We start from the raw sequence: 14,023 nt of genomic DNA on the forward strand, positions 1-14,023 counted from the left end.
CCTGGATCCCGCGTACCAAAATATTTCATTAAAAGCAAGCTGAAAATTTGTTAATAGCTTAAGGGTGTCTAGTCGGACACACTTTGATGTATATGAACACTGGAACATGGAAAGTTTTAATTGTGGAACAGGTTAAAAATTTCGAACGTCAGACTACGAACACGTTCCATGTATTTTGTCGGACAGGACTTCCAATTGATTTGCTACCATTTCATTAAACTCTCATGCAAAAATCAGACTGGTGATTTTCACCAACTGAGCATTTTAATGAGTGGAACACGAAGAATATATCAAATGACAGGAATCATGTTGGTTAGTAATAGCAGTCTGATTTTTGCACGAGAGTTTAATGAAAAGGTAACAACTTTTCAGGAAATAAAAAGATATAATATATCTAGTAAACTATATATTTAGGAAACTATGTAGTCGATTCAGGTATTGTTCGTTGCAGATATAAGTAGATGGAGGTTCGGTTCAAGATCAGGGACTTCCGCCGGAAGTCCCTGATCTTGAACCAAACCTCCATCCACTTATATAAAAGACTTCCGGTTTGATCCCGACTCTAAAAATAAATAAACCGTTAGATAAGACTTCCTGTTTAATCCCGACTCTTTTAAATAGGATTAAAGATTAATGCCGACTCTTCCCGGAAGTAGACTTCCGGCCGAAAGTCCCTGATCTTGAACCGAACTTTCCCCCTCTTATATAGAAGACTTCCGGTTTAATCCCGACTCTCCTAAATAGGATTAAAGATTAATCTCGAGGAAGTCTAAAAATAAATAAACCGCTAGATAAGAAAAACTGTTAGATAAGCTATCAGATAAGAAATAATTGTTGATAAGGCGAAAGTCTAAAAATAAATTAGTAGATAAGAAAAACCGTTAGATAAGGCGGAAATCTAAAACTAAATTAGTAGATAAGAAAAACAGAGATAAGCTATCAGATATAAAGTAGGAGGAAGTCTAAAAATAGCTCGGTAGTATAAGATATAAAAAAAAATGTTAAGATTGAAAAGCTTATCAATAACGAGAAATGCCGGGATAGCTTATCAGTTTAAACATTATTATAAATAATAGATTCTTTCACCAGTATTTAGTTGTATTGAATACTTTGTCAAGTCTTATAGATCAGGTTAGAAGTCTACAACTGGTAACCTCCACCACTTTTAGCCCAACAGTTAAATACCTGGAATGATCTAAAATTGAATAACACATAATGTGGCAGTCGCTTTCAAAATGGGAAGTCGTTTTTCGAGATAAGGAGAGATTTAGAAAAAGTTCCAACCCGAGGCAAATCAAACCGATAATAAAGGACATTACACCTTATTTAGTGAAACAGAATGGAGCGAGTTTTTATCATATCAAAATTTAATTGACAATTTCCTTTATGGTGCTGAAAATCAAGATGCGCTAGATGTCAAAAGTTTCTGGATTAGTTTTGAAAAGTTTCAAGATATTAAGGCCTTGAAAATATTGAATGGTCATGCTACTGTATGGTTGGGCGCCAATTCCATTTTAGAGATGTGGAGACTACTTCGAAGAATCAACCATAATTTAGAAACATTTAAGAGTCAGCAATTTTTAGGTACCTTCAAAATAATTCAACTCGGGGTTAAAAATGTGGAAGATCTAATTACTTCTGCTCTTCACATTGTTGAGTCAATAAAGTTTGTTAATCCTATTACTTACGGATTAGCTTTAGAACTAATATACAAGTACCCCCATTTATTGAAGAATGAAAAAGGTTACATTCAGGGAAGATCTAAACAAAGTACACTTAATTCGCGAGCCAGAAAGCGATGCGATTTCGTTACCGTATTCAAGAAATTTCTAAAGTTATTAATCCTATTTTAGATACAGATTATAGAATTAAGGTTTATAATAAAAAACATAATTAAATTATATTTTTTATTAAAAAATTATATATATTTTTAAATTAAAGCATTCTTATTTATCCAGGATACCTGGTTCATTTCTAACCACTTGACTAGAACCTGATTTCCTCGTTTTCTTAGAACTTTTTCAATCAGGGAAACATCAGGATACTTCACCTTTTGTAATTCTTCAGAGTAAAAGCCACCTCGAATTTCTTCTTTATTCCCATCTTCTAAAATGTAAGTAGTTGGATTGGTCAGCTTAACTTTCTTGACTTGAAATATTTCAGTACTCCAATTTGGAGTATAACCTTTTTTGAAAACATGTCGATGCTTGCTGATGCGCACATGGTCTCCTTTTTTAAATTTTGGTTTTTTCGGGTCTATAGTTTTTAAGTGGTGGGACGCTGTGATGAGTTTGGCATTTTGATCATTTACCTTACTGGGTACCGCGTTAATAGTTGAATGATGTGTGTTGTTACATTTTTTTACAATTTCAGGTAATACATCTACCCATTTGTATGAGCACTGCATACTAAAATGTTTCCAAAGCAATGACTTAAGGGTACGAATTACTCGTTCGGCAATACTAGCTTTGAGGTTAGAGAAAAAACTGAGGTGGTTTATATCATATTTCTGCATTAGTTTTTGAAAGTCTTTATTGTAAAACTCAGTCCCATTGTCTGTTTGTAAGTTTTTCGCAGATACTTTCATTTGGGATAATATATTCGCCATAGCATCTGTAACTTCTTTCCCCGTTTTTATTCTAATAGGCATAGTCCACACATATGTACTGAAAGCGTTAATAACAACTAAAATATAACTATATCCTTTGTTTTCTTCAGCAAATGAATTCATAATAGCTAAATCTGCTTGTATAAGATCATGTAAGCCCTTAACTATAACATGTCGTCGGAAATTAATTCTAGCTGGTGCGTGTAGTTCTCGAACAACCTGAGCCTTAGACATTTTTTACTAAAGGACACTGCAACAGAAGCTCAATACATATACTACTCGGTTTACCCAGCTTAAATACTATTACATCGTCTTTTTCTAGCGTAATACCTGCCAATTCATGAAATTTATATGTTTTATTATTTATCTCTACTTCTCCATCGGCTGTGTAATGAGCAACACTTTCAATTTTAGCCTTGGGAGGACACTTAAATGCTGTTCCACCATTATCAAGCACATAACATTTTTTATTTAGGCTAACTTTTTTCTCCCCTCGTATACGAATTAGAGACTTCACATGGTAATCAAAAGAATCACAAATATAAAACGCTGATTGCAATTGTTGTAAAGGAGCAGAGATAATCTCATCTGAAGAGCGATTTGCAAGATAATGTTGGTTGAACTTGTTTAAAGGCATGTCTGGTAATGAACCAGAATAAAAAGTGCCTTTTTTAAGTAAATTTTTTTTTAATTGTATATGGACCGTTAGCTAAAAACTCTTAAAAGGGAGTCTAAGAAATAGACCGTTAGATAAGAAAGCCCGTTAAATAAGTAGGAAGTCTTAGATAAGAAATCTAAAAATAAAAAACAGGTAGATAAGAAAAAACGTTGATAAGTCATAAAATAATAAATAACCGTTAGATAAGGCGGAAATCTAAGATAAGAACTAAGGAAGTCCAAAAATAAATCAGTAGATAAGAAGGAAGTCCTTAATATACGAAATAGAACATGAATTAGATAAGAGATTATTTATGAAATGGTGGGAAAAGACTATAAATGGAAAGAAATAAAAGAGTATATGACAAGTGTTGTGGCAAAGTTTTTAGTGTGCACTAAAAAATGTGGGCAATGTGTTCTGAAGATTTACCCGTAACAGATCTCGAGACTGGTATAAGAAGTATACAAGATACATTTAGAAAACTCCAATGGGACGCTCACCACGAACTAGTTTATGGAAGAGGTTTTTTTCCTGAAGAATATTACATAAAGGAATCCAAAAGATATAGAAAAGCATGTGAGCTTTGTGACCTATTTCTAGAGAAGCAAATTGATCTTTATGGGTTTGTCACTTTGTTAAACAAATTAGATTTTAGTTTCTATCTAAAAAGATTTAATACCTTCCATCTGTGCTATATGATACCGATAATGAAGATTCTGATTATTATTCCGATGAGTCAAAGAGTGATGACGATGGATTAGTAACCAAAAAATGAGAAGAATAGTATTTATTGCATTTAATAAAAAATGTAAAACATATACAGCATTTTATTGGTATCTTAACCATTTTTTACTAACGGACAATGTACTGTAAATTGAACATAAATTTCATCTGATGCTTTAGCTTGTACAAGGGGGAATGCAATAATATCATTTTCAGTAATACCGTTACCGTCAACCAACTCATATAATATTGGATGCATTCTGGTACCTTACTTTTAACATATCTGGATAACATACAATGTCTTTTACTGTTCCAGTCACAGGCATATAATAAGCAACAGTTTTATTTTCCAATACAAAGTAATCTTTGTTTACATTAAGGTTTTTTTTCCGCGAATAGTGATTATACATACACTACGATAATCTGACGGTTGACAAATGTAAAATGGCAGGTCTAAGGGAGACGAGACAGCTCCGTCCGTACTACAAGAAGCAAGAAGATAGTGTTGATTAAACTTGTTAAGCGGCATATTTGTACTGTGGGTAAATAAAAAATAAACCTGTATTTATGCAATAATTCCACCGTCCTCAGTTCCTCTATAATTGATACAATTTCATTATTGTTGCCAGTGTTACCCGCTTGTTCAGATGCCACAAGTAACTTTAATCTCTCAACCAGTTCATTGTGATTATCAAACTATTTGCAGTAATTTTTTTTTTTTTTCGAGGTGGGAATCTTCTTAAGACCGTCTGGGAAGGTGTCCCAGGTGTGTCGGATTCGGCCCGCCCTCTCTGTATCACGAGGCCCACCTCCTCTTTCTCCAGCCGACGGGTCTGGAACCGCTCTTAGCGAGCATATCTGACCCGTCGACCTTACTCATAGCTCCCCTCCGGCACTTCTAGCGTGCATTCCATGGATTGGTTGGCCGCTCGGCCGCCCCCCGCACACGCTTCGCACCAGACAGGCCGGTGAAGCGACCGCCTAGCTCAACCCGTGCGCGGATAGGTCGACCGGGGTGTCCCCAGCCCAGGATGGAACGAACCAGAGAATGTCAGTTGGCAGTTACGAGCAACTCCAGTCATTCATACTTTCATCTATCCACGCTGTCTCATCCACCTATTCATACTTTCTTTCATTTATCCCCAAACATTCCTTACTTTCATCTATGCACACTTACTCGTCCACCCATTCATTCTGACATTTAGATGGGACAGTCTGTGTAGGTTGGATGTAAAAGGTCCTTCCCCACTGACTGTCCCAAAACGATACAAAACATGGTATAACATACAAAGAAAGAACTAGAGTAAAAGGAGATGAAAAGAGAAAGTAGAGATAGAATTAGAGAAGAGAGAAGAAAGAGTAAAGAAAGAATAGGAAAGAAGCAAAAGAGAAAAGAAAAAGTAAAGATAGAGAACATAAACAGGAAATAGAAAGATAAAATTGATCAAAAGACGATTACTTGTATAGATAAAATTAAGTAAATAAATAAATAAACTACAATAAAATAAATAAATAAATAGATAAATAAAACTATGTAAGAATAAAAATAGACAGTCAGTGTGGTTTGGATGTAAAGGGTCCTCCCCCCTCTGACTGCCCGCCACGACACAAACACATTTTTTAAATAAATAAATATAGTGGTCATCCCGTCTGCAGACGCCTCTCCTTCTCTTCCTTGTGTTTCATTGTCTTGGTGACAAAAGCAATGACCAGGTCGAAGTCTCTCTTGCTATTAATGGCTTTGTCCATTAGCTCGTGTGGCTCACCTAGAAGGGATCCCAGACCCAGCCGCAGCTCGGCACGCCCCGCATGGTACGCAGGGCACACGAACACGACATGCCGCGCGTCATCAACCACCCCACACTCGGGACACAGATCGTCAGCGGTCTTCCCTATACGGTGGGTATATTTTCTGAATGATCCATGCCCCGTCAAAAACTGTGTGAAGTAGTAGTTGACGCGCCGATGCCGACACCCGCACCACCTCACCACATCCGGGATCAAGGATCTCGTCCAGACCGCTTTCTCGACTTCGGCTGCCCATTCCCTCTGCCACAACTCTATACTTCTCTTTCTTTCTAATGGTCCTGAACCTATTGCCCCGTTGCCCCGTTGGTACATTCGGACTCTCTCTCCAGCCAGGATGTGCACCGGCAGAGAACCAGCCACCACTTGTAACGCAATGGTTGATACGGTTCTGTACGCGCTGCACACCCTGATCAGAGGTTTCCTTTGTGCCCTGAGAAGCATGTCTTTATATTTTTTCATCCGGAGGACCTCGTACCATACCGGGGCCCCATATAATAGTATCGATAGAATGGATTGTAACATAACTGTTCTTTTCTGTGATCCTGGGCCCCCTATGTTTGCCATTAACTTGTTTAGTACCGAGGTCCTTTTTTCAGCCTTTCAACATGCTTCCTGAACGTGTTGTCCGAATGCTAGTCTATCGTCTAACGTGATGCCTAAGTATTTCACGGTCTTTTGGGGTCTTATTTCGGAGCCATTGTACTCGAATATTATGTTGTTTCTGTATCTCGGTCCCCTCAAGATTATCGCTTCAGTTTTCTCTACTGCAAGTTTTAAATCGTTTTCTTCTATCCATTCCGCGGTTCTCTTTATTGCTTGGTTTACTTTTTCTATTATGCCCCAATCGCCTTCGACTAGTAAGGCCAGATCGTCCGCGTATGCAATCGCTTTTACTCCTCTCTTTGTTTATTTCTAGTACCCCGTTATATAATATATTCCATAGTGAGGGTCCCAGGACTGACCCCTGGGGTACTCCCGCGGTCATTTTCATCTTCTTTTTCTTTGATATGCATACGGTTCTTTCGGATAGGTAGTCCTTTATTATGTTGGACAAATATTCCGGAGCTCCACATTCGACTATTTCAGACATTGTAGACTATTCTGTCTACAATGAGGCCCCAGTTTGCTGAGTTAAAAGCGTTTTTATGTCCAACAGAACAAGGACTACCCACCTTTTCTTGCTTGACTTTGCCGAGTCCTTTATCCAGGTTGCGGCATCTACTGTCGATCTGCCTTTCCGGAATCCGTACTGTTGATTAGATAACGCTCTCTCATCTTCCAACATGACTTCCAGTCTCCCCTTGATAAGTCTTTCGTAGAACTTACCAAGGCAGTCCAGGAGGCATATTGGCCGATAAGAGGCTGCCGAATCGGGGGGCTTCCCAGGCTTCAGGAGTAGAACTAAGTTCGCTTCCTTTAAGTCCTTGGGAAACTCTTGCTTCTGCAGTAGGTCATTACATATTCTTCTGATCAAACCTGGTTTCTCTGTTGCTATTATCTTGATTGCCTCTGGAGGCAGCCCGTCGGGGCCGGGAGCTTTCCCCGTCTTCATCTCCTGACCAGCGGTTTTAATTTCATCTTCCGTGAACTCCTCTACCATTGTTGGAAAAATCTTGACAAAGTTTTGGACTGTCTTCGTGGGGAAGAGGAGTTCAGCTGATTCCATCCGCTGGTCCTCGTCAAGTTTATATGGGGCCATTATTTTCAAGGACTTCATGGTAATATTATATGCGTCGCCCCATATATCCTCATCTAAAGCTTTAATCAGGGTCTGCCACTTTTCTTTTTTACTTTGTTTTATTGTTTTGTTTAATTTTTTCTTCTGTTCTTTGTATATTTCATTGAGCTCGAGGTTGCCCTGGCTTCTCGTGTAATTCCTTCGAGCTCTGAGCCATTTCTCCCGTAGATCTTCAATTTCATCCGTCCACCAGTAGGGAGTTTTTTGGTTGTTTTTCCTTTTCACGGTGGCCAACTTTACTGCGCTCTTGAGTACTCCTCTCAGTTGGCCAAGGTCAGAAATCTCTTCCTCATTTATTTTTCTGACCTCCGATAGGTACGTATTTGTGTTAAAATATGTTTTAGTGTGTCCTATCGGCCGCCTTATTCCCCCTTTAACCTTTATTTCATATTTGATGTATCGGTGGTAGGTAAATAACTGATCGTCGAGAACATCCCAATCGTAGACTCTTCTTGATAGCCCCTCGCTTGCCATAGTAACGTCAATATGTGTTTGACTGGCCCCCCTTACGAACGTAGGTTTATTATTATTTAGAACTTGGAGGCCAGTCTGGGCTATCCACTCATTCCAGAGTTCCCCCTTTTTGTCGTTTATGGGGGAACCCCACAACCTATATTTTGCATTGATGGCCCCGGCGATCATAATTTCTTTTTCGTTCGGGGCGGTACTCATTATCTCATCTACTATGTCTTTGTATCTAGGTAGAGGGATGTTCGGAGACACGTAACATGCCAGGAGGCTGAAGTCCCTAAGTCTGATGAGGACATGATTTTCCCCCCTGACAATGGCACGAACTCCCACATCCCCATTCCTAATGAGCACCGCCACGTTTTGCTGGCTATCTTGTACCCACCCACCGACCGATGTAATTTTCTTATTTGGTTCGGGGACGATGAGCAGATCTATTTCTAGCTTGCAGGCTTTTGCGTGGACAAGATCGTGCGATCTGCGCGCTCTGCCCACGTTCACCTGCAGTATCCTTATACCAGGTTGATCCTTGAGGTCCGTTTAGGTTCAGTTCCCTGAGGTCTCGTCTGCAGCGGATTCGCATCCTATTATTAAGTTAAAATGTCTAAAAACTAAAGTGAATAAATAAACAGGTATAGATAAAATAAATAAATAAATAAAAGAAATAAAATGTATATAGATAAAATGTATATGAATAGAAATTTTCAATAAATAGTATATATAGATGAATAAATAAAATAAATAAAATTCAATAATTAAGTTAAATAAATAGAGTGTATAAATAAATTTTATTAAATTGAAATAGTGGTGAGCATAAGGTGTTTTCCGTGAAACTTTGTGAGAGGTGGCCTCCTGTTTCGCAGGTGGGCTGTATAGGGGTCCATTTCTGTTCTCCAGGAAACTATCTCTCACCTTCTTACTTTTATTTTTTTTCTTGTGCACCCTTTGGGGGTTCCCTTTCCCTTCCCCTACCGTACACCCACGCCCGATAGGCTGGGCATTGCATGCGGTCCATGCGATGACCTTCTTCATTACAAGTGAGACAGAATGCAGTGTTACCACACTGCACTGCCGTATGCCCTGTTTTCATGCAGTTGTAGCAACACGCTACCCTGCTCTCCCCTTTACATTCAAATGTGCTATGCCCGTAATGGAGACATTTGTAGCACCTCATCGGGGTGTACTTCTCCATAATGGGACAGAACACCCAGCCTATCGCTATCGTAGTGTATCGTCTCAATTCCTCCGCTTTCGTAGGGCGCACGGCTATGGTTGCCACTTGTTCTCCGTGCTGGTTTGTTCGTAGCATTTTTATGTCTACCTCGTCCTGTGATATTCCTGTGTATGCTTCTATGGCTTCATGCAGGATTTTCTCCGTGACCCCTGGATCCAGACCAGTTATTGTGAAATAATTCTCTTTGCGCCTTACTGCCATACTAATACCGGACATCTTCGTGTCCATCTCCCTTTTTAGCTTTTCTGCAGCTCCCCTTCCTTTAAGCTTCACGAGGATGTCCCCCCCTTCGGTTTTTTAAGTCTATCCACCTTTACTCCTATTTTCCCTATATTTATTTTCGCATTCATCTCCTTTAAGACGTCTGTATATGACTTGCTCCCGGTTTTAATTAGGAGGGCTTCGTCTTGCTCGTTTTTAACTTCTTTATCCATTTCTTTGCCTCGTATAATTATCTCCCACGTTATTTTTTCCCTCCTACCCACGAATTCCAGGGCTTTTCGTACCTTCTCTTTGTTTATTTCGTTATTAATTGCTACCCGTATTATTTCGGGCGGCTCCTTCCTCTCTTTAATTTGTTTTAGGGCCTTCTCCGCCACTTCATATATACCTTGATCCTTAATTTTTGCGACATAGGTATGCCATTCTCTCCTTACAGTTGCCATGGAGCTTCTGTTCCCATTTTCTATGTACTCTACGTTTCCCTCTTGACAACCCTCTATGATTTCATGCACTTCTTCTCTGATAGTGCGTATTACGCTTTCTATTCCACCCTCTTTTATTTCATTTTTTGTTACTATCAGGCATTCTTTCTTAGCTATTGTTTCTTGCAAGCCCCCTTGTTCCCATTTTGTTTTTTCGTAGACTGTTTCCTCCCACCTCTTTTCATATATTTGGTTGAAGTCATTTATGTCCCCCCCTTTGTTTAATACTTCAATTATCTTCTCAGTCTCCTTTCTTTGCTTTTCTCGCTCTATTTTTATTTTGCATTGTTCGCATCTAATGCTCTCCTCCTCCGCTTGTGTCTTCTTACTTTGGTTTAGGCTAGTTTTGTTCTGATTATATATTTCCCCAATCAGATTTCTAGCTATTATTTTGTGTTCCCCCTGTATGGGACTTTTATTGTTTAATATTTCCAATACTTGTTTTAGCTTTCTCAGGATCCTTTCATTTTCTGTCTCCTCGGGGTATTCGGCGGTCTCTTCCCTCTTCTCTTTTTTGAATGTCTCATTTTCCTCTAGGCTATCCCCTTTTCTTTTTTTGGACTGTTGTATTGCTTCGTAATCCTCGTCGTCAAACAATAAGGCTTGAAGAATGCTATCTCCAGTTTTTTGCCAGTGTGTCTCCGTTTGCTCTTCTCTTTTATTTTCCTCTCCTTCCACTTCTATTGCTTCCGCCGAGGGTTCCCTCTCCTCTGCATCTCCGTCTTTCTCTTCCTCTTCTCTATTAGTTTCTTCTAGCATGTTGTCCAATAATGTCGAGTGTGTTATGGGACCCGACCTGTTTATTTTTTGGCTGATTCTGATGCCTCTTTAACATTTCTTCCTCAAACTTCTTTCGCTCATCTATTTCTTCCATTTTGCCGTCGTGCGACAGTTCTTCCCCATTCTCGTTTTTGTTAGTCTTAGCTTCGTCCTGTTTCTTTTGCCTGTAGTCGTCCTCTTTTTTTTCTTGTTCCTTTGGTTTTTTTTAATGGTTCCATACAAATCCCACGAGTTGGGACGTACTATACGTCAGACGCGGCAGTGCGCCCTTACCGCGTTAAGGCTGTGTTACTTCGGGAGGTCGCCAGGTATCCCGAAGGGAGTATTTGTAGTAAATTGGATTCTTAGTGAAATCCATCAGAGTCATGTTCCCGCCTCGCTTAGAAGACATTCCACGAGTGATTACCCCTCTTAAAACTGAATCAGGTACTGAACCAGTTCTCGGACGTGGGCGTTCCAATATGTTGGGCTTAATTATGTAAAGCTAACTAACCTGATCTACAAGACTTGACAAAGTATTCAATACAACTAAATACTGGTAAAAGAATCTCTTATTTATAATAATGTTTAAACTGATAATCTATCCCGGCATTTCTTGCTATTTACAAGCTGTTCGATCTTAATATTTTTTTTTCATATCTTATACTACCGAGCTATTTTTAGACTTCCTCGTATTTTATATCTGATAGCTTATCTCTGTTTTCCTTATCTACTAATTTATTTTTAGGTTTCCGCCTTATCTAACGGTTTTTCTTATCTACTAATTTATTTTGAAACTTTCGCCTTATCAACAATTATTTCTTATCTGATAGCTTATCTAACAGTTTTTCTTGTATAACGGTTTATTTATTTTTAGACTTCCTCGAGATTAATCTTTAATCCTATTTAGGAGTAAACCGGAAGTCTTCTATATAAGAAATGGAAGGTTCGGTTCAAGATCAGGGATTTCCGGCCGGAAGTCTACTTCCGGGAAGAGTCGGCATTAATCTTTAATCCTATTTAGAAGAGTCGGGATTAAACAGGAAGTCTTATCTAACGGTTTATTTATTTTTAGAGTCGGGATTAAACCGGAAGTCTTTTATATAAGTGGATGGAGGTGTGGTTCAAGATCAGGGACTTCCGTCAGGTCTACTTCCGGCGGAAGTCGACTTCCGCCGGAAGTCCCTGATCTTGAACAGATAGAACCTCCATCTACTTATATCTGCTGACGTCAAAACAAAAATGTAAAGAGTTTTGATTATTTAGGTACATTTTACACATTTTTGAAAATAATAATTAATACATAGTATTATTAATTTAGTAGTTTATGATTTCAAAGTTAATTCATACTGGCGCGATAATTTCCTAAAATGATAATAATAATCTCTTACTAGTAGTTTTGCTCCAAAATAATTGTTGAATGCTGTACTCGCTTCAACTAGGCATTCGTAACCCTTAAGGTAATTGATTTTGGTTTTATCAAGAGCTTCTAAAATATAAAAATGCAATTTTTTATACGTATTCTATATTAAAAAAATTATATAATATATAATAAGAAAATAATTTTACAGCATTTATTTTACAGTTTTTCTGCTCGTTACGTTTTGTTCAACACAACAAAAAATTGGGAATATCTCTAATATCTTTCCACCTTTACTAGTGTAACATAATGCTAAAAACTCGTGAATCTGAGGATATTATCTACAGAAATAAAGTTACAAGTCTTAAATAATGTTTAACCACTCATAACTTAACGTTGCCATAAAAGGGTTTAAGTGGAGTCGGAAGGTAAATTTTGATGGGTGGGCTCAGATAAAACATGTTAAAATAGTATGAAACGAACAAAAATGCTTTATTTGAATATAAAATTTTTACATATAAGTCTACACTCGACCAAAAACACGTTTTCTTTCGTCATTTCTGGAAACGAATTCACGCATTATGTCCTGTAGTTTGAGTTGGCCTGCCAAGTTTTCATGTACATGTAAAAGCATCACATGATTAAGACGTTTTTGGGTCATAATACTGCGAAGGTACGTCTTCAAACGTCGCAAAGCGCTGAACGAACGTTCCGCTGAAGCAGCTGATGCCGGAACAGTCAACACGATAATTAGCAGTTGAAGGACTTGCTGAAGCATCGATTTGACAGTTTTAGATTCTTTGGAAAGGAATTCAGCTAAATCTTGACAACATTCTGGGCGTTGGTCTAATTGAAGACTTGACAACATCTTCAGCTCTGTTCTGAGAAGATCTGCATTGAAGTCGTCTGAGAAAGGTTTCAATAACTCTTGGATATCATCCAAGCTCGGAATGTCTTTTCCATGAAGAGCATCTAGAAGTAGATTTTCAAGTCGGATGAGGGTCTTCAGTCCTTCTTGATCGAAACGGTCTTTCAATTCGGTGATCATCAAATCAAGAACTTCGAAATAGTTTTTTCTGAAAGTTGTTACAGCGTCGAGTTCTGTGGATGGGACGGCATTTGTCGTGTGTTCCAATCTTTTGGGTACTTTTCTTGCTCTGGTGGTAGTTGGGGAATTCAAACCAAGTGCTGTTCCTTCGTCTGTTGTGGCTTTATGAATCTTCTGAAACGCGCTTGATGTTCTCATGGCCTCCAGTTGCGAAATTAACATTTGTACTGATCGAAGCACACCAGCTGCTGTTTGTTTTGGAGATTGCAGCGCTATAGCAAGGGTTTCGCACGGACCGAATATTTCGATTGTTGCATTCAAGTAGAACAAAGTTTCGAACTTACATAATTTTTTGAGCCATCCACGTACTGTCACTTTTCTTTCGGGTGATATTGCACCTGGTTCATCAATGATCTTCTGTAACGTTTCTCGGACCCTAGGGTATTCTTTTTTGTACCTTACAAGAGCTCTAACACGAACGCACCAGCGAGTAGGACACATTGCAATTAAATTATGCCATTTTTCTTTAACCTCATCTTCTGTTGCATGTACTACAGAATTCTTTTCTGGCCATATTCTGTTGAAACATGTACGAAAACTCAAAAACCGTCAAAATATTATTATAGTTTCTTTCTTATTTTTTCAAAAAAAAAGTTTCAAAAAAAAATATTTTACATTTAAAAAAATATGAATGTTATATTTTGGTCAAAACAAATAAAATATGTGGAAAAAAATGTTTTCGATAAAACTGTATATGCTCATAAATTTTGAATGTACGTTCAATCAACAAAGTCATTGCAATAATCTTTGTTCATTTTAAATTGTACGAAAAATCAAATATTGTCAACTTAAATTTAAAATTTTAATCGTCAAACATTTTTCTTTGAAACAGTTTAAATTATATGGAAAAATAT

General features: G+C 38.1%; 1 protein-coding gene across 1 annotated transcript; it reads right to left on the reverse strand.

Annotated features, from left to right (window-relative positions):
- Nucleotides 1-9,507: 9,507 nt before the first annotated feature.
- Nucleotides 9,508-10,701, reverse strand: LOC126888676 (uncharacterized). The gene has a single exon (XM_050657041.1). The coding sequence runs from the start codon at nt 10,699-10,701 to the stop codon at nt 9,508-9,510; it is 1,194 nt and encodes a 397-aa protein (XP_050512998.1).
- Nucleotides 10,702-14,023: the final 3,322 nt, after the last annotated feature.

Source organism: Diabrotica virgifera, chromosome 7 (genome assembly GCF_917563875.1).
Source record: "Diabrotica virgifera virgifera chromosome 7, PGI_DIABVI_V3a".
Lineage (NCBI taxonomy): Eukaryota > Metazoa > Arthropoda > Insecta > Coleoptera > Chrysomelidae > Diabrotica > Diabrotica virgifera.